The following is a 22,021-nucleotide window of genomic DNA, read 5'->3' as shown; positions in this document are numbered from 1 at the left end:
TACTTTCTCATTCATTTGCATCAATTTCTTATTCTCCGTTTAGTCTTTAAGTCCAGAGATTGGGCTACGCTATGGACATTTTGATACCCTAGCATAGTTCTTGCAGTCAAATATAGATGGAGGTAGTCTGCATTTATTTTTCTTTTTCCCACAGATAATCCCATTATTGCTGGGCAGTGCCTTACACGCAAAGTGCAAACCTTGAAGAAATAAAATAAAAGCATCTCCTTTAATCCAAGTGAAGTAATGTTCATGAAAGGATCCTTGTTGAAATTTGATAGTTTGCATTGTTGTGGCCAATGCTTTGTCACAAATATAGAAGCAAAACTCGACATAACTTTAGCAAGTATATTGCACCTTTCTTATATTTCAGCCAAAACGATGTGCATGATCATTTTGGATCATGTATTTTGTTTTAGAACAGGATTTGAAAAATTGTCTTGGAAGTAAAATACCTACAAATCTATAGCCAAGGTTACTCTTAAAAAACCATATATCCATTTAATTGTGAGATGAAATTGAACAGCTAGTATTTTCTTGAGGTAAGCCCAAAGGTATCATGCATTTGTCAATGAATTTACATAACCATTTTTAAATTTCTGTATGCAGGGACTGATATATATTTTTTTGCTATCATTTTTTCAGAAGCAAGTACAGATGAAAGATGATTTTCTGGAAACTTAAACTATTTGATTCAGACAAGGAATCATTTTTGCAGGTACAACATGGACAGAGGGTAATAAAAGTTCTTAATGAAAATAAGCAAGTTCAAAGCCTTGTCGTGTCCGAGGACAAAATCTTCTGTGGATGCAAAGATTCAAGCATACAGGTCTCTCTTTCCTCTTCACCTCTCTCTTTCTCTGCAATATGAAGACTAGGAAACTTTATGTTTTTGGGTCTGTAGGTCACAATATCACCTTTGGACTTAAGTATTCCATCTGTATCCTCTTCTCTCATAGCTTAAACCTTAACCTCATAACATCGGGTTTGCAGGAGATAGATGTGGCAGGCAGCCAGACGAAACAAATCCAAGGATGTGCAAGAACCTGGATGGGAAAGAAACCGGTGTATGCAATAGTCCCTTTTAGAGATTGGATTTATACTGCAGGTGCCCTAGTGGATGGTTTCAACCTCAAAGTAAGAATAACTGTTTTGAGTACTTTCTTCAAGTCTTTTTATCATAGCACTCTTCGATACAAAAATTTCCTAAAGACACATTATGCAAATATTTGAAGAGATTAATTGTATAATTTGTATCCTAAAGGTATGGAGGAGACAGGATGGAGCACTCCTTTCAATGGCATCAACAGGATCTGATGTTCGAGCAATGGCTGTAACTGAAGATTTCGTTTACTTGAACTGCAGTTCATCTCCAGCTAAAATTCAGGTTAGTGTTTACAAATTAACATTATCAGATTTCCACAATCCATTTGACATGTGTAAATTTTATTTCTGAATTCGATTGTGTAAGTTTTTTTAGCATCAATGTTTCGGATCACACTCTATGATCCATCATTGGGATGAGAGAATGCAAGAATAAAAATCATGATATACGGTGTTTACAAAGCATAGGGAGGCAATATACAGTTATACCACTGAGATTTTTCTAAGGTTTCAACCTGGTGCATCAGATATGGCTACGAGAAAAACTACAGAAAGTCACTAGCTGGTCGGTGGGCAGCAAAATCACAAGTCTCCTTGCATTCAATGACGTCATTTTTTGTGGTACAGACAACGGCATGATCAAGGTAAGTATAAAGTTTATTCTGAAAATCTTCTTCGCCGTTAGTCTACAATAAGATGCATATTTCCACCAAGCATTATGTACATTTATTTCTTTTTATAGAGAGCCTTATTTTGGATCTGTATTGCAGGCATGGGTTCCAATCTAAACAGCCAAACTATCCAAAAGCGTTTGAGATCATTTTTGCTGATCCCCATTGAATCAGAAAAATGGGGTGACAGGTCCCCACTTTCATTTTTCCCTCGTATTCCTAAGCAGTTTGATTGCAGTGGCAGAAAGGTCACTTCACACCAAACGAGGAAATGTATCATATGTAGAGTTCATAATATATCACACTTTTAATGTAAATGTATTTATTTTGTTTGTAAAATTGTTTTGAGATAATTTATTAGCCGATATGTTTCATACTGAAAAGCATTTCTGGTAATTTTCTGATGATTTTTCCAGAAAACATTTTATAGACAGAATTGTAGGGATTTTAAACATCCCATTCGAATGAGACATCCAGGGACTGCTTTTAGAATTTGAACCTTGGATTGTTTCAAGTTTGTAAAGAGTAATAAATATTAGTATACTTTCTATATCTTTTTTTCAATGTATCATTATTAAAAAAAAAAAATTCTATATCTTTTTCTAATGTATCATTATTCAAAAAAAAAAAATTCTATATCTTTTTTTAATATATCATTATTCAAAAAAAATATTTTATTCTAGTATAACACAATTATAGTCTTATACATTTAGTTTTTATCTACTCTTTTAGGTATACTTTATCCTCACATTTGTGACATCCATCTTTTATTTTATTTTTATGGTACATTTATATATTCCAGCTCATGATATCACCCATATATTTATACTTCCTATACATTACCCTTATTCACATCTCAACAAGAGTTAACAACTTACACCTATTACCATTAAGTGAAAAAAAAAATTTCAACTGAAGATTTTTCTTAATTATAATTTTGTTGACTTTTTATTTGTTCTCATGTTTAAAGGCTTCAATACATTCATTTTAGGATTGGAGGTCTATAATTTGAAAGTATTATTTTATTATTATTTTCTTTACACACATTTCAAGTGGCATACCAAAGAAATGAATTGTGTACAAGAAAATATGCATGATTGGTAATTGTATTTTATATTAAAAAAAATAAAAAATAGAGTGTTCTCCCTATAAACAATCATCTAGAGGTCGTAGATTTAGTAGCATTGATATTAACATATTAACAACACGTTAACAACCAAATCCAACCCTTGTATAAAAAATAGTAAAAACTAACTATCAATAACATCATCAGAAAGAAGTTATTTCTTTTTAACTAAATCAAGCCATCTAAACTAAATCAAGTCTTATCATAAGGTCACCAATGGCCATAAACAACATTAACTACATCTAAATTGTTAAAGTATCTTGACCATAAACCAAAACTATACTAAAAAAAGTCTTAACATAAGGTCATCAATGGCCATAACCATGATAGGTAGAACAAATTAAAAGAAATATATCCCAAAGTGCATTCTTGGATATGTAGCCATCTAAATTGAAAACATCGGGGACCAGCCTTTTAATGAGGAACTTGAGCAATTCCTTGTACTTTCATTTATCACTCTCATCAACACTCAGGATCTTTTTTTTGTAGGAGGCACAAAGTCAGAGTTGAACTGTGCACTGTTGACATTAAGCTAAATTTGGAAATACTCCCAAGTTTTTCTTCAAGTTTAGTGACTTTGGCTTTGAGTTTTTCTAACTCGCTATCAAAACAAGTCCCTTCTTGCTAGGTTTTACAAGTTCCTTATGCACTTAGCTTGTTTGTTTCCTCTTCTTCTAGCATTATGTCATTAGTGAGTTCAATAAGCCCAGTTTTAATACAATTTGAAATATGGGTTGAGTTGTGAATAGTCTTAGATCATCTCCTTTAGGTTCTTTCTCCCCCTCTTTTTCTTCTTCCTCACTTTTTCTTTTGTCATTTTCCTCACTCCCTTTCTCCTCTTAGTGTCTTAGTCCACCAAGTTCTTCATATTTCCTTCAACCTCATTGGGGCGCTTTCACTTTTATTGTTGTCCCTCAAATCATCCTTCTTGTTAACAATCTCTTGAATATTATTTTTTTTCTTTTTGTGTTTGGAAGCAGTTTTTCCCTTATTTTTTTCTTGTTGGGAAGTGATGTTTTTGTTTGAGGTCTCCATGGTCATTCTCATTAAACAAGGGTGTGAGGGTTTGAGGAGTCCCAAGTTGGGAGGCAATTTTGATAGCACTATGATATCTAATACACATTTTGTTTGCTAGGGCCAAGAGTATCAATTTGGCTAGTAGTGGTAACACATTTTGGGATTTCATGTACAATGATATGCTTGGGTGAGTACAAAGAAAGATGGAAATTGTAGAGACCATAGATTAGACCAATGAAGAGAGATGGGTTTTTTTTCCCTTAACCCTTATAATTCTTAACCACTTCTTTCAAAGAGACTTTCATGGAATTGAGGAGGAAAAGAGGAAATGAAACAAGGACGTGGTTCCTAAAATGGTTAAGAAGGGGCATATGGTCAAAATAGTGAACTTTCATCTCACCCTCTAGAGTGAAGTATTTCATGATCACGAGGCATACTTTATTTCATTGAGCTAGTAGTTGTTCTCTTTTGTAACCCTTGTGTAGCTTGGCGGAGCTTCCATTTTCCTTAAAGAACTCATTAAGGTTGTTATTAGAGACACAACTAGTCTTCTATAATCTTCTTCTCACAACAAGGAGCATTTTTGCCTTTCATAACCACCTCTTCATTCACCTTGAAGGAAATCCCACCCACAATATCCACCCATGAAGTACCAAACTCTATAGAAAGACCTTTGTCATGACCATCAATACTTGAATAAAATTGGACACTCCATAGCAAATATGTCAAATTGTGGTGTCATTTTTTAAATCCTCATACTTGCTAGGCTCAATTTGAATTCTTCATTCTTTAGGCAATAATTTTGCCTCTTTCAATTAGTATATGAGAAGCATGCAAAATTATTGTAGAGGTTGTATCCACAACATATTTTGACCTCATATGAATTGAGATATTCATGATATCCTAACTCTTCTTGGAAAATTCATTATCAGTGTGTGACTATTTATGTGGATTTCATTTTATGAATGAATTAAATTCAATTTTGTGAAGTTACTATGAGGTTCAAATGTGTTATAGATGTGTAAGAAGAAACTCTATGGTAACAAGTAATCTAAAGTGTCATGCAAATGTCAGACATTCATGCCCAAAGGCTCACTACTTTGAACTTATGTGCTTCTAGATATATGTTCATCATCCACAATTTGATGCTATGTATACAGAATGGACACTGGCCCATATTGTCTAAAATGTGTTTTAGAATCATCCAATTACTAATTAAAGTCTTCTATTTTATTGTTTGGGTATGTGTTTAAGGGTTTGCTCTTGGTTTTGCATGAATGGAATCCAAATTAGAACTAAGCCAATTGTGAAGTAAGTCATTAACATTCTAAGTGATTATTTTGAGAGATATCTTTTGTTTGCAGCACAAGTCATTTATTGTTGTGAGATTTATGGATGTTGCAAGAGGTCTATCTGTTTAGGTTTTGTAAGCCCAAAGTATAGGAATTGTTCCTTGTAGGATTTAGTCTTTGTTAATTGGTCAAGTCCATTGTTAGAGTTGAGCATAAAGTTTGGCTATCTTTTAGGTCCTAGCATTTTATTGATTTTAGGATCCAAGAAAATGGTGACTCTAACAGGGATATAGATGAAAAATACCTTGTTAAATTTGTCCTAAAGTTTGGTGAAGGAGCATCTTCGGTTCTTGGAAATCTTGCATTAACCAAAAATAATTTTTTTCATTTTGTTCCTATTTTTTTTAGTTTGAGATATTGTTGCAGTGGTTATGCATCATTGAGAGACTTGAGTTTCTATCTTGAAATCTAGCTAACGAATCTTTGTAGTTCGTGAAGGTTTTGATCAATATGCAATTAAAATCCACAAAGCCCTTGAATACCTGCATGTAAAAACTTGTCACAAAGAAGAAAAAGACAAGAAGAGGCAAGGGTTTGCTTTGAAAATATGTAAATAATATTCTTAGAAATGAAAAAGATGGAAGATAATTACAAAAGATCAATCCTGATAGAAGGAGATCAAAACTCGAAAAGGGTAACCTAAAAGGTAAAAACTATTTAATAATTACTAATTAATTATTAAATATGAATGCAAAAGGTGCATAAAGTGAAATCTTAAGATGAGAGAAAAGGTAATTTAATTAATGAAACTAAATTAAACTTTTTCTCTAACACCCCCCCTTAAGATGAGCAACAATGCAACTGCAAACAATGCAGAAAGAGCAAGCAAACTTGGGTCCCGACAACAAGGCCTAATGAGGTATCCAATCACAATCAATTTTTTATGAAATAAAGAAATAGAGAAAATCAAGTGGGAAAAACTCTACTCCAAAAAGAGATGGAAAAAGAATGCACAAATGAAACATCTTAAGAGAATCTCTCAAGACCATAAGCACAATGAAAGTCTCCATGATAGAAGCTTGAGACTCCATAGCCACCCAAAATGGAAGAACTCCTATATCAATGAACATACCAATGTGGCTCCAATCTAAAGGAAGCAAAGGCAGTGGACAAAGATGATAAAACCCATGTTTGTAAGGTGTAGCTAGAAGTCCTAGCTAATGCTCAAAGGAGAAAGCATGAGAATCCTGAAATAGAATCACCAATGGAGGTGGAATAACATGTGTACTGAATCTGTCATCTGAGAGGAGATGTGTGTCCTCCGATATATCCTCAACAACTGTAGTATGTGGCTCGACGACTGGAGTTGCAATAGTAGGCAATACTAAAGAGTAATCATGTGCAAGAGATGGAATTTGTACAGGAGGTGGAGGTGTATAAATCACAACACTAGTCTTAGGAACAACACATAAGTTCAAGTGACTTGACTTCACCTCAATCGACTCTCGTAAAAAAAGAGAGTGAGTCTTCGGTAGTGGAGATGGTGGACCAAAATGTGAGAAGAAATATAGGCGGGAAGCATGATCAACAGTCCCTGTAACAATAATATTGCCTATCTCACTATCTCTAATGTGCACAGAATCTTGTGCAAACTCAATAGTCTTCCCTGTCCCACTGTGTGTAATTTGACAAATAGAGAGAAGGTTAGAGGACGAGGATGGAACACAAAGTACATCATGAAATATGCCATCATCAATGTCAATAGAACCTTTCCCTCATAAAATCATAACAATGTTATTCCCCATCAAAATGTGTCGAGTAGGAGAAGCCTCAAAAGAAGAGAACAAATTATGAGAAGATACCATATGGTGTGAAGCACCTGAATCCAATAATGAACCAGAAGAATGAGGGATAATAGTTGCACATAGTGCATGACCCTTTCCTACATCTTTACCATCAGACTAAGATGATGATGATGATGATAAAGCTTTTTGAAAAGAAGAAGGAATATCACTATAGCTCTTTTGAAGGAGGGCTATCAAATCTGAAACCTGTTTGGCATAGCCATCTAAATTCTTCTCATAACAATGTGCTTCATCATGATTAGGCTTATTACAATAAACACAAGTCAGTCTTTCTAGCTTTGATTTACCCCCTTTAGGAGGAGGTGGCCCTGATGAATTGTGAGTGCTAGAATCAATGTGAGACTCTATAGAATGAGATTTCTAAGTCTTCTCCTTTGTCTTTGAAGATGGTCGAGCTACCAATGCATGACTCTGTGAGTCTGTGAGAGAATCCAACTAAGAGAGCTTAGCTTGCTCTCAAGTCAACCAATCACTAAAAGCCTCAAAGGATGGCATGGTGAATCTATTACCTAAAGCATCTTTGGTGGAATAGAAGGTAGAAGAAAAAATATGAAAGTTTCCATGAAGCTTTGAAAGAATAAGGTAGATACACTCAATGAGTCTTCTTTTTCCCAGAACCCTACAATAAAGATCTCAATTGCTTGAATTTCATCACGAAGTCCTCAATGGAGGCAAAATAATTTTGTATAAGTGAGGTAAGCTCTACCATAATCTAAAGTGCCCTAAACTCATTCATTGTACCAAACAAGCCTTCAAGCTTGGTCCACATAGCTAGAGGAGTATTGCACCCATTTAGATGAACTATAGACTATCTGAGACCTGTAAAGCAATCAATCCTATTACCTCATCCATCTTGTTCCTATGCTGCATGACCTCAAAAGGCCTCTATAAAACTAGTTGCACTACATCTAAACAAGGCCACAACCCTTTTGACTAGAGAAGCCATGCCATCAAGGTCTTCCATGTGTGATAATTATGAGGGGCAAGAAGTTCTAGACAAGAAGAGGTCTTGGCCATTTTTTTAGAAGGTGTCGAATTATTTTTTAATGTAGTTCTGGTTTACATAACTAAATAACAGAAACAATATGACAAAATACCCCCCACAATGCAAAAATTGAACCCCAGTTGCTAAAAAGATTGCGTAAATGAGAGAAGAGAAAAAAGCTTCAAAAATTATTCACAAATACCTAGTACCAAATACTGGTGAAATGAAAAAGAATTTGGAAAGTGCTCAAGAAGAGGTTTTTGACGCTTTTTTCAGAACAGAAAACAAAGCTATTACAAAGAAGTTATGCCCCCCAGAAGATAGAAGTCATCAATAGAAATCAAGTGCCAAAATAGGTACCAAACTAGAAATAAATCCTAAAAATACCTAATCCACTATCTTCGTCTTGGAACCAACTTTTTGGCGCTTCTTTTGGATTGAAAAAAGCCCCCCGTTTGCTTGAGATATTGCAAAAAAAGGGCAGGCACCTCTAAATGCTAACAAAATAATTTATTTATTTTTAAAAAAATAAAAAAATAAAAAAAATCTCCACTGAAGCGGAGTAGAGGTAGGTGTTGGCTGGCTGAGTGGAGTGGAGGCGGTGGCCAGTGGTTGCTCTGTTCTTGGAGGTGGCAGGCGGTCAGCTGGCGGTTGCTAGAGCTGCAACAGTTTGCGGGACCGCTGGCGGTTACTGCAACTACTAGCAGTTTTGGTGACTACTGGCAGTTTTTTTAAATCGTGGCAAGAAAAAAATGTCATTTTTTGCAATTTCTATATTTTTTTCTTCTCGAATTGTGTGTAGAGGTTGTACAACCCTGTTGTGCAATCTTTTTTGCCTCCTGGATCAACGTTGTCCAAAATCAACAAACTTTATATGAAAATAGGGGTTTTGACACCTTTTGAATCCATCCATGAGGTATGTTTGGCCTCAAAGTTCTCTAAAAATCATAGACCCCCTTGTTTTAACAAGAAATACCCAAAAAAACACCATATCTATTTTGTCAAACCCTCGTTCTCCTTTTTCTCCAAATATTGAACAAGCTATAATTGATCTGGCTCTGATACATGCAGGATTTGATCAATATGCAATACAAATCCACAAAGCCCTCAAATACATGCATGTAAAAACTTGTCACAGAGAAGAAAAAGACAAGAAGAGGTAAGGGTTTTCTCTGAAAATATGCAAATTTTATTCTCAGAAATGAAAAAGATGTAAGATAATTACAAAAGATCAATCCTTATAGGAGGAGATCGAAACTCAAAAAGGGTAATCTAAAAGGTAAAAGCTATTTAATAATTACTAATTAATTATTAAATATGAATGCAAAAGGTGCATAAAGTGAAATCTTAAGAAGGAAGAAAAGGTAATTTAATTAATGAAATTAAATTAACCTTTTCTCTAACAGTTCGTATCTTCCTGGTCGCAACTTATTTTGATTCAGTTTTGGTGACCAGTTGGATTGGTTATGATCTCATCGATTTGGTTGTTCAGTATGTTCACTAATCTCTTGGTCATGTGTTCATCAGTCATTCTTCTTTCACCGGTTCAATTTATCCAATGGTTTGCTTGTTGCATTCACCGATTTGTTGATTGTAGATTGTGTTGAAGCTCTTCAATTGATGAAGCTGTTCAGTGTGGATCTCGAGGTGGATTCATGTGTGGCCAACATTTCAAGTGGATTTTTTCTAGAAGTTTCTTTAATCAATAAAATTATTTGTCATTCAAGTTCAACTAGTCTAATAGGTTTATCTAGGGATATGTAACATTTTGAATGCCAACCTATGGGGGCATTGTGTTTAAATCTAGGTTTTGTGCTCATTACTAAGCAACAAGGAGATAGAGATCAAGCTAGGGGCATATCGTGGGGTGAAAGCTTGTAGTAGAAGGATCAAATTGAATCTAAGTTTATTCTATTTGCATTGACCATAACTGGGAAGGCCTTATAGTCTGACATATTTGATGCACCTATTGGAATAATCAATAGATCTTGCATTGTTTCTCTCTCAAATCAATGTTATTGTTTCCGTGGTAGTTTAGCTACAAGGTTGGACATCTCATTTTGAGATTTCTTCTCCTTGGTACTGCACCATATGGTATTAGAGCCTGGATTTATTTACAAACTCTAGTTGATTTGGTTGTAGGGTGGCATGATGATATCTTACCTACAAGTGCAGAGGGTTGCAAAGATGGTTCATGGTAGGAGAGATGCAAATCATGCAAAGATGCAAATGCTAAGGAAAATCTCTACAAGTTTTGAAGTTTTTGAGATAACCCAAAGAAGAGGAAAATTATTGAGGATGATAGTCAAAATGAGGCCAAATAAGTGCAAGGAGCAGCACTAACACCTATTCTAGAATAAGAGGAAGAATGTTTCCTGAGAACTTTAAAAATCATTAATTCCAAACCTCACTTCAATCCTCTTAAGTATAGTGGAAAGTTGGATTCAAATGAGTTGATCAACTGGATCTCTGAGAGAGAGAGAGAAATACTTTTATTATGAGAACCTACCAACAAATAAGAAGGTGAAAATTGTGAGTGACAAATTGAAGGGGAGAGTATCCTTGTGGTAGGAACACTCGCAAATTGATCAACAACTGAGGGATAAAGAGAAGATCAAGGTATGGAAAAAGATGATTGACAAGTTGAAAGGTAAATTTCCATCTGGTGATTATCAAGTTACTTATTAAGGAGAATGCAAGATTTGAAACAAAAGTATGGTTCTGTGAAGGAATATACTAAGGGATTTTATAGGTAAGATATTAGCTCTAGAGATGTTGATGGTGAAATTGAAATAGTTACTTGGTATTTGGATGGTTTGAGTACTTCTATGAAAGATGAAATTGTCAAGATGGAAACCATTCAGGATGCCTATCAATCTACATTAAAGGTAGAGGACAAGTTGAACAAAATACATGAGAAAAGACAGAGAGGTAGAGGTAGAAGATTTTAGAGAGGTAGAGGTAGATCCTATGGTGAAGGTGGAAAACATAAACATGGAAAGGCAAGTTTGGATAAAGGAAAATCATAATGGAGAGGAGAAAATACATACAAAGGTAGAGGAGGTTATCAAAGGGGAAATTACTCCCAAGATAATGGTCAGAAGAGAGATGTAAGGAAAAAATTTCAAATGTGATGATGAGGGACATAAGTGATTTCAATGTCCCAATGGAGATAAGAAGATTGGTAGTAGTAGTAGGAATGCACTTGTTAAGGAAGAGTCATTTAATTCAAAGAGCACACCATAGGATTGAATAAATTTTGATGGTTAGAAGAGCACTATAGAATGAAGATAATAATGGTCAATCTGTGAGGAAAATATTGCTTGAGATGATATGTAAGGTTGTAGGAAATGTTCCAAGGGGATAATTGAGAGTCAAAATTCATAGAATTTGACATCAGATGATATAGTTACAAAGTTGTTATTATAGAGGCTGAAGTGTCCTAAACCTTGTGAGATCTCATGGAACAAAGATGAGTGCAAACTTTTTGTAAGTGAACAATGTCTTGTGATCATAAAAAATCAGGAATTACCATGATGAAGTTCTTTGGCTCAAAAAATGGACACACAATCAAAATCCAGATGTATCAAGAATACTATTATGGATTGTGGAAACTTCTAGCTATGATATTATGCCTATGTTTTGTTGTCATATCTTGTTGGGTAGACCATGGAAATATGATAGAAAAGCTATACATGATGGAAGGTTGAATCAATAAATTATTGTAGCTAATGGGATGAAGCAAGTTTTGTTGTTGTTGATTGAAGCATCTAATGGTGATAATTTTATTGCTATTAGAGTTTGTTTGAATGAAGGTAGACAATTCATAAGATATTTGAAGAAGGATTTTTGCTATGTTTTAGTTTCTAATTAACAACTTCATAACTCAAAAGGAGAAACATCTATAGATGTGAAGGAGTTGTTGACAAAGTGTCAAGAGATTAATTATAATAATGTACCCAATGGTTTACCACCAATTAGAAGTATTAGTTAGTGTATGGATCTTATTCTAGAGGCTAGTTTTCCCAACAAATAACCTCATTGATAAACACCTCTAAAGAACGAGAAATTGAATATACAATTTCAAGACTTGTTACAAAAAGGTATAATCAAATAAATTTTGAGTCCACTTGTAGTTCTAGTTGTGTAAGCAACTAAGAAATATTGAGAATGGAGAATGTGCACCAATTCTAGAGCTATAAATAAGATCACAGTGAAGTATCAAGTTTTAATTGCCTAGAATGGATGACATTATGGATTGTTTAAGTAATAGAGCTAAATAATTTACCAATATTGATTTGAAGAGTGGTTATTATCAGATCAAAAACAAGGAGATGAATGGAAGACCACTTTCAAGATGAAAAAGGTCTACATGAATCATTGGTCATACTTTTTATATTGATTAATGCACCTAGTACTTTTATGAGGCTGATGAATGAAGTTTTGAAGAAATTCTTATGGAAATTTTGGATTGTGTATTGGGATGACATTTTGATATTTAGTAAGAATAGGGAAGATCATTTGTTAGACATGAGACAAGTATCACAGAGGTTTAAAGAGAAGTTGTTGAGAAACTTGAAGAAGTGTTATTTCATGAAAGAGAAAATAGTATATTTGGGATTTGTAATCTTAATTGATGGTTTGAAGATGGATCCTAAAAAGGTTAAAGAAATATTGGAGTGGCCTACACCTGAGAGTGTTGAAGAGGTAAGATGTTTTCATGGTTTAGTTAGTTTATATAGGAGGTTCATCAAGATGTTATTTCTATTTTGATGCTATTACAATGAGAGAAGATAGAAATGATTTAAAATGGACACATGGAGTTGATAAGAGTCTTGAGGCCTTGAAGAAAAAGGTCGCAAAGTTAGTTGTTTTAGCTTTTCCTAATTTCTTTAAGGTATTCTATGTTGATTATGATGCGAGTGGTACTACAATAGGAATTTTATTGAGTCAACAGGGTAGACCAGTTGCTTTCTTTAGTGATTTTTTTAAGGAGGAAATATCATGTTTATGATCAAGAGTTCTATGCTATTGTTCAAGATTTGAGGAAATGGAGACATTATTTTATTCCTAAGGAATTTGTTTAGTATATCGATCTTAAAGTATTGCACTATTTGGTAAGTCAAACTAAAATCAACCAAAGACATATGAAGTGGGTTGAGTACCTGCAAAATTTTATATTTGTGCTAAAACATAGAAGTAGATTGTCAGATAGAGTTGCAGATGCAATTAGAAGAATAAGATCTTCGTTGATTGAGATGAGAGGTGATGTTCTTGGTCTTGATAAATTGAAGGATTTGTATGAAATTGACCTTAGTTTTGTAGAAGCGTGGAAAGAATGTAAGAAACCTATCAATAATCAATATGAAAAGTGAGATGATTACTTCAGTTAGGAAGACCGCATGTTTTAAAAAGGAATTTAGTTGTGTATATCTAGAGGTTCAATGAGGGATAATCTAATGAAGGAGAAACATAGTGGTGGATTAGATGGACATTTTGGCATTGACAAGACACTAAGTTTTCTTAAGGAGAAGTACTTTTTCTCACATTTATATAAGGATGTTTAGAAATTTGTAAGAAGTTGCGGAGTTTGTCAAGTTACAAATGGATTAAGTCAGAATAGTATATTGTATACACCATTAACTATTCCTAATAAACCTAGGGAATTCATCAACATGGTTTTTTTTTTTTGGCTTACCTAAGACACAGAGGTAATGATTCAATATTTGTAGTGGTAGATAGATTTTCAAAGATGTCAAATTTTATTTCCTGTAAGAATACATTAGATGAAATTCATGTAGCGACTCTTTTCTTTAAGGGAATTGTGAGATTGCATGGGTTATCTTAGAGTATAATTTTAGATTGAGATAGCAAGTTTATTGGATACTTTTGGAGAACACTTTGGAAGAAGTTGGGTACATATTTGTGTTAGAGTTAATGTTCCAATGGTAGTCAATAATAATTTTTTCACATGTGGCAAACCTTGTTGAGTTGCTAGCAACACAAGTTTAGTTTAGGATTGAGTCAAAGAGTTTTAGTTTGAATCAAGTTCTTATTGTAGATGTGTTTGAGTTAGGTGTTCATAAGTTTCAGTTAGCTGTCAAGTTTGTGTGTGTTGTCAATCATGAAGTAGTTTGTTGTCAATCTAATTAGTAGTCATTTAGGAATGTTGTTGGGTCAACTATTGTATAAATTTGCATCTATTACTCAATAGAATAACAAGCTAAAATTTCTTTCTCTTTGTTTTGCTTCTACTATTCTATTTTTCCAATATGGTATCAGAGCTATCTTCCTATTAAGTTTTGTCTATTAGAGAAGACGTTGTTAAGAAGATGAGGCCAGGAGAAGAACCACTGGATGATTATGATTTCATTGAAGAATTTGTTTGATTTTGAAGAGATTAATTCTTTTTAAAATAGGAAAAGATGTGGTAGAGTCTAGATGGAAGCTTGCATAGTTTGAGGTGCTATACAATTGAAGAAGCTATACCTTTACGAGGGTTATGAGTTATTCCATGTGGAGATGGTGTGTCTAATAGTTTGAGGAGATCTGAAAGTCTAGAAGCTTGGCATCATTTATGAGATATTTCATGTGGATATGGTGTGTCCAATGATGTTTCAAAGTTGGATGATAGCTGCATAACTATGAGAAAGTCTTACTCCTCTATGACATATTTTCAAAGTATAATTTCTAGATAATGTTTCCTTTTGTTGTCACATTAAGTGGGGGTGTTAGAGCTAATGTTCCAATGGTAGTCAATAATAATTTTTGCACATGTGGCAAACCTTTTTGAGTTGCTAGCAACACAATTTTAGTTTAGGATTAAGTCAAAGAGTTTTAGTTTGAATCAAGTTCTTATTGTACTTGTGTTTGAGTTAGGTGTCCATAAGTTTCAATTAGCTATCAAGTTTGTGCATATTGTCAATCATGAAGTAGTTTGTTATCAATCTAATTAGCAGTCATCTAGGAATGTTTTTGGGTCAACTATTGTATAAATTTACATCTATTATTCAATAGAATAACAAGTTGAAAGTTCTTTCTCTTTGTTTTGCTTCTGCTATTATATTTTTCCAATAATTTGAATTTAAGTTCTACCTTTCATCCACACACAAATGGATAAATAGAGGTTATGAATAGAATCTTATGTAATTTGTCAACATGTTTAGTTGGAGATAAACCTAGTAATTGGTATTGGTATTGGCACAAGAAGAGTTTGCATACAATATTTTAGTGAATAGGCAAAACACCATTTCAAATTTTTGTTGGGATGCATCCTAAGGCATATCAGATTTAGGATACTTTGTTCAGAAGAGAAAAGAAGTGTCGAAGGAGATGACTATGAAAATTTCATGAATACTTTGCATGATGAAGTGAAACTTAGTTTGGAGAAGAGTAATTAGGAATATAAGGATACAATAGACAAGTCTAGAAGACACAAATTATTTGAAGTTGGTGATGAAGTAATGGTTCACTTGAAGAAATAAAGGTTTCATTTTGGAACATACAACAAATTGAGCATGAAGAAGTTTGGAACTTGCAAGATATTGAAGAGGTTTGACAGTAGTAATGCATACCAAGTTGAGTTACCTATTGATTCAGAAGAGTGAGAATTAGCAACATGTTACTGGTGGTTTTTCCCAAATTGAATTTCCACGTAAAATCCTTGTGTGAAATGTGTTATTGAATTTGTTATATTACATCAAATAATTTAATAATCTCTGATTTGTATTATGACTTATCAATTACTATTTAATATTTTAGTTTATTATTTTTTGACCTTATCAGATTAATTATTATTTATTATCTAGTAATATATTCGTATTTTATTCTTTAATGATTATTATATCATTAAATATATTAACAAAATTATATGAACTTATTAATTATTTACTCCAATAATTAAGTATGTAATAATAATAATAATCATATATAATCTTTTTATAGTTTCATTAAAATAATTGCTAAAATAATTTCATTTCGTTCATCTATTTATCTATATTAGGGGAAATGACAATCCACCCTTCCTCAAATTGCTTGTCCTCAAGCAATGACCAGTTACACCAAAGCCTTCTTATAAAGTCAACATAGAAGGTATAGATTAGGATGCAATAATCCATACAACATGCATGGAGTGTATATCTTAATGTATGAAAATATGAAATGTGCACATCAATTATCATAGATACAAAGAATACATGAAGAAGACACATAAATGCATGAAAACACAATACAGGCACACATATGCATGAAGACATAGAGAATACACGAAGAAAACACATCAATGCATGAAGACACATTGGATACATGTTGAAACTTTATTAGATTCCTTTTTACAAGAAGAAAGGGTTAAGAAAGGTTGGATAGACTGATTAAGTCTAGAAGAACATGTAAGAAGAATTGTGTCTTCCAAGCTTGACCAAGTGCATGGTAGGTGTCGAGAAAAGTTAGTGCAAGCCGAGTAGAAAATTAGTTGGAGCCAAGAAAAGTGAAGATTTAGTGTATGCCGAGTGAACTTAGTGTAAGCCAATTAAAGTTTAGTTTGTTTCAAGCATCAGTAAACTTTAGTGCATGTCGAGTGAATTGTTAGTGGATGTCAGGCAACATAGTGTGTGTCGAGCATTAGAGGTTAGTTGATGTTGAGTACAAATAGTCATGTTAAATCGAAGATTTGATGAATCTAATCTGACTATTTTTTTTTCTTGAATTGTGAAGCGTGTGGAAGATAACTATGATAAACTGGTGGCATATAATTCAAGATAAACCATTTTGAGGAGAATTCAAGGAAGATTGAGGGAGAAGTTTCTAGAGGAACAAAATGGAAAAGTGGGTAGATTCATTGTATCCTACCCAATCCTACCTACCCCTAAAATGGACGATTATGGTTAAGCGAAAAAAGATCTTAAATCTCTATTTATAGAGAGAGCTAGTCAGAAGCAAAGGTTGTCATGTGTGAGAACCTAAGGAAGACAAGGAGTCTAGGATATTGCTTCATTCAGTGGCTGAACATAAGAGACTGCTATTGGAAAGAAAAGAAAGAAGGCTTAAGAGTATGAATGCTTGAATGGTGAACAAGTTATTAGAGCTAAAGTGTGTGAAAGCCAAGAAGAATGGAGGATTGAAAGAAAGATCTGTAATCTGTAAGTGACTTGTAATTTGTTATCAGATCAAGCCTTACTATTACTTTCTAATCATTGTATCAATCTAGGGTAAATCCTTTGGATTAAGGTTGACCTAACAGGCATTTATAGATCCTTGAACCTGGTGACATTCCAAGTGAATGGTCTAAAATCCTCTAACAAGGCTCACTCCTAATAGGGTGATTGAAATCCTCCAATCAACTCACATTTAACTGTGTGTATTGTAACCTTTAACAGGTTTGGCCTTTCATAGGGCATCACTTCAAAAGAGTGAGAATTAGCAACATGTTACTGATGGTTTTTTCCAAATTAGATTTCCACGTAAAATCCTTGTGTCAAATGTGTTATTGAATTTGTTATGTTTCATGTTTACATTTCTACAAAGTTGTTTTGACCTAGGACAGTAACCTACAAAGTTTATGTATTGTATGATCTAATGGATGCATGCATGACAAGGTTTTATGGATATGGGTCTACTAAGAATTGAAAAGTTTTATTTGTACATCTGGACCTTGGATAACTAATTTACCCTACCTCTTAGTTATTCTAAAGAATTCAAACAATTGGTAGTAGAGCGCCATAGTGCTTAAGAGGACTAGTTTGAAGGTACGAGAAGAAAAAGATCAAGATGTCAAAAAGAGAGGTACCTAAGATTAACAAGGAGAACTTCCTTGCATGGAAAAGTTTGATGAAGATACACCTAGGAGGTCTTAGAGACCATGCACAATCTACCATCTCCACTGAGCATGTTAATCCTGCTGGAGCCCTAACTATTGATGATCTCAAAAAGAAGAAAGAACACAATCAGCCAATATTGGAGATTGCCTCTACCCTAAGCTATATTGAGTTTGATGACATCAAGGGTTGTGATAGTGCAAAGAAGATGTGAGATTCTCTTCACACCATTTATGGAGGTGATGCAAATATTTTGAGAGCCAAATCTAAAAGTCTGAGAGGTAAGTTTGATGATATGAGAATGAAAGAAGGTGAGAATGTTGCTCAATATTGGTCTAGAATAAAAGATGTTAATGATATAAGAGGAGCTACTGGTAAGATAGATGATGAAATTGTATTAAGAAAATTATTGAGAACACTGTTGTCCATCTATGCTATTAGAGTTTCTGCCATACAAGAACTGAGATGTATACCAAGTTCTAATCTAATGCTTAAAGGTTTGGTAGGTAGGCTTACTACCTTTGAGCTCTCTAATTTTGATAACTTCAAATCTGACAATGTTGAATATGATTTCAAAGCTAAGCTATCATTAAAGAACCCAAAAGAGAAGAAGAAAAATGTCAAATATGTTTCTAGTGACAATGACACAGATGAGGAAGATGTAAAACAACTTGAAGCACTGTTAGTAAGGAGATTTCATAGAGGCAAAGGAAAATCCAAAGGAAGTTTACCTATCATGCATTCTAATTACAATAAGGTTGGTCATATTACTATTAGATGTCTAGAGAAGAAAAACTATAGAAGTGGAGACAAATACAGAAGTAAAAGAGATGAGGACAAAAAAGATTACAAGGACAAAGGAAAGAATTTCTGCTACATTGCAGAAGAGGAAACCAAAGATGGATCTAATGACCATGATGATGAAGTGGTGTATGTTGTAATGAAGGATGAATCTGATGAGGATGAGGAAACTACACTAGTGTCTTGTGTGAACAAGAATGACAGATGGATCATTGATAGTGGGTGTTCACATCACATGACTAGAGATAAAGGTAAGTTCATTACCTTGAATTATTATGATGGAAATAGTGTAAGGTTTGGTAATGATGCACCCTATCTGATAAAAGGAAAAGGATCTATCAAACTCACATAAAAGATTTTGTGTGACAATGCTTATTATGTTGAAGGACTTAACTATAATTTGTTGAGTGTGTTACAACTAAATAGTTTAGGCTGCAAGGTTGAGTTTTAGAACAAGATCGCTAAGATCTATGATATTGATGAAGGGCCACACCACCGTTACCAACTCACAACCAAAATCACAACAATATGGAGACAAAGAGATGATAAAATGCTTCACAAAGCATTCTTTTATTATACTTGAAAATCCTTACAACATCAACAAGATGATATCATAGATATGCATTCTTCCAAAAGAAGTTTACAAATGCTTCAACATAAGAGAACTCTCAACTAAGAGCTTTCACAAGAAGAGTCTTCACAACAAGAGCTTCACCAAGAGCTTCCACAAAGAAGAGCTTCACTAAGAAGAACTTCCCAACTAATATCTTATACACTAAGATCCTTCACCTCCAAAGCTTCTATACAAGAAGAGATCAGACCTTGAGAGCTTGATTACAAATGCTAATAAGCCTTGCTTATATAGGCACTTACCACCCAAGATATTATAGACACAACCAATGTGGGATAAAAGATAACTAAAACTACCTTAAAACTAATATTAAATTCTCACCCAAATACAACTAAGCACCACCATGTGACCCAATTAGAAAATTACATTTCCTTTGTGGATCACAACAAATATTAAATGCATGACTTAAGGAACTTTCCACAAACTTCTAAAATGCCACCTACACACCTCGATAAATGGAATGACAACTATTTTCTTGTTTTTCTATTTACACCACCTACGCACCTTGAAAATAGAAATTCCTCTTTTCTCCTTTTTTCTATTTAAAAAAAAAAAATCTCTAATTTTTGTCACTTTCTTTCTCCTCTAGGATTTTTTTTTAATAATAATTTTGATCACACCCCCTTTTTTTGCGATGCAAGATGTTCTTGCATCATATATTGATGAGAAACTAATTGGGAACGGTGATCAAACTAGAGGTAATCTATTTTATCTTGATATGAATGATGCTACTTGTCTTGTTATAGAATTTGATGATGTGTGGTTATATCACAAGAGGTTATGTCATGTTAACTTTGATAACTTGGTTAGTATCAGTAACATGAAAAGAGTGAGAGGTTTGCGTAAATTGAAGAAAACTAATAATATAATTTTCAAACAATGTTAGTTAGGCAAGATGACAAAGTCTAGTTTTAAGAGTAAGGCTCACACTTCTATAGAAATTCTGAAGATTGTTCATACTAACTTGTGTGGAACAATTAATATGCAAAGCTAAAAGAGTGACAAGTACATTATCCTATTTATTGATGATTATTTTAGGATGATGATAGTTATATTTCTGAAACATAAACTTGATGCTTTTCAAATATTTAAGTGGTACTTAGTAAGAGTTGAGAAGGAGATAGACAAAAGCCTAAAATGTATGAGATCTGACAGAGGTGGAAAATTTACATCAAATGAGTTTGAGATGTTCTGTAATGACAAAGGAATCAAAAGATAGGCATACCTGGGACCCCTCCACAAAATGGAATTTCTAAAAGGAGAAACAAATCTATAATGGACTATTTTGGACACTCATGATGGAGAACAATGTTGCTTTGAAATACTAGAGAGAGGTTGTAAGTACATCTATCTATACCTTGAACTATGTGCAAGTCAAGAAAGGTACTCATTCAAGACCTTTTGAATTATAGTATGGATACTCACCCAATGTAAAATATTTTAATGTATTTGGAAGTGAATGCTATATTCTTAAAGATTTCAAGAATGGTAAATTAGATGCTAAAAGTGAAGAAGGTATATTCTTTGGCTATTCCACAAGAACTAAAGCTTATAAGTGTTTAAATACTAACACTAAAAAAGTTGTGGAAAGTGCAAAATGTGAAATTTGATGAGTATATAGAGTTACATGAGGCTGAACCTATGAAGGAACCAGAGGAATACAAATATTTTGTATAATTTTATGAAGGTATGCCCACTAGTTTTTGATGCTGTAAAATAAGTTTCAAATCAACAACAAGTTTCAGTGACTGTCGAGTCACATACAATGAATGTCAAGTTGCATTCAGGAACCAAGCTACATTCGAGTGTCGAGTTGTAGACTAGAGCTATAGAACATTCTAATTCTAAGATTAGTGTACATGAGAGAGATGTTGAATTACCTGATAGAGAAGTACATAGTGATTTAGAAGTTGACAGACCAAATGAGAAAAATAGAGCAAAATGAAGATTGTCAAAGTATGTCAAGTGACATCACCTTGCTGAACAAATTATTGGAGATAAAGATGCTAGACCAATGATAAGGAACAAGCAGAAAGGTGATCGATGTTTTCTAAGCATGCATGAACCTAAAACATTGAAAGATGCCTTATAAAATGAGGACTAGAGTAATGCCATGCAAGAAGAGATTGAGAAGAATAAGACATGGACTCTAGTTCTTAGACCAGAGGACAAAAATATGATAGGAACCAAGTGGGTGTATAGAAATAAGTTAGATGAAAATGGTGAGTCACAAGGAATAAGACAAAAATAGTTTGCAAGGGGTATGCACAAGAAGGGATAAAATATGGAGAAACATTTGCCCCTATTGTAAGATTGGAAGGAGTAAGAACTCTACTTGCTTACTTTGTATACAAAGGTTTCAAAGTTTATCAAATGGATATGAAGTCAACATTTCTGAACGGTATATTAGAAAAAGAGGTTTACATAAAACATACAGAAGGATTTGTTGATGCTAACAACAAGAACATGGTATATAGAAAACACAAAGCTTTATATGGTTTAAAGTAAGCCCCAAGAGCATGGTATGAAAAGCTTCATAACTATCTTGTGAATATTGGATTTGAAAGGACTGATGATAACAAAAATTTGTACTTAAAGATGGAAGAAGGTAAAGGTATTTTACAAGCTGAAATTTTTGTTGATTTGCTAATCAAATAAAGCAAGAATTTGAGATGTCTATGTTTGGAGAGATCAAGTTCTTTGTTGGTTTGCAAGTG

The 22,021-nt window shown here is 33.6% G+C and overlaps 1 protein-coding gene across 4 annotated transcripts in view; it reads left to right on the top strand.

Annotated features, from left to right (window-relative positions):
* Positions 1-2,327, top strand: part of LOC149533729 (Transducin/WD40 repeat-like superfamily protein) — a 106,227-nt gene extending 103,900 nt beyond the window's left edge. For all 4 annotated transcript variants that reach the window (XM_089803142.1, XM_089803141.1, XM_089803140.1 and 1 more), the window contains 5 exons: positions 719-829; positions 994-1,137; positions 1,265-1,387; positions 1,632-1,748; positions 1,875-2,327. In XM_089803142.1, coding sequence (XP_089659268.1) covers positions 719-829; positions 994-1,137; positions 1,265-1,387; positions 1,632-1,748; positions 1,875-1,892 — 513 coding nt within the window. In that variant the 3' untranslated portion in view covers positions 1,893-2,327. The remainder of the gene's footprint in view (positions 1-718; positions 830-993; positions 1,138-1,264; positions 1,388-1,631; positions 1,749-1,874) is intronic.
* The last annotated feature ends 19,694 nt before the right edge of the window (positions 2,328-22,021 follow it).

This window comes from Cupressus sempervirens, chromosome 10 (genome assembly GCF_028749045.1).
Source record: "Cupressus sempervirens isolate cs-2001-9-10 chromosome 10, ASM2874904v1, whole genome shotgun sequence".
In the NCBI taxonomy this organism is placed as follows: Eukaryota; Viridiplantae; Streptophyta; class Pinopsida; order Cupressales; family Cupressaceae; genus Cupressus; species Cupressus sempervirens.
The sequence above is the reverse complement of the archived record's forward strand: the minus strand, read 5'-3'. Positions and strand labels throughout refer to the sequence as shown.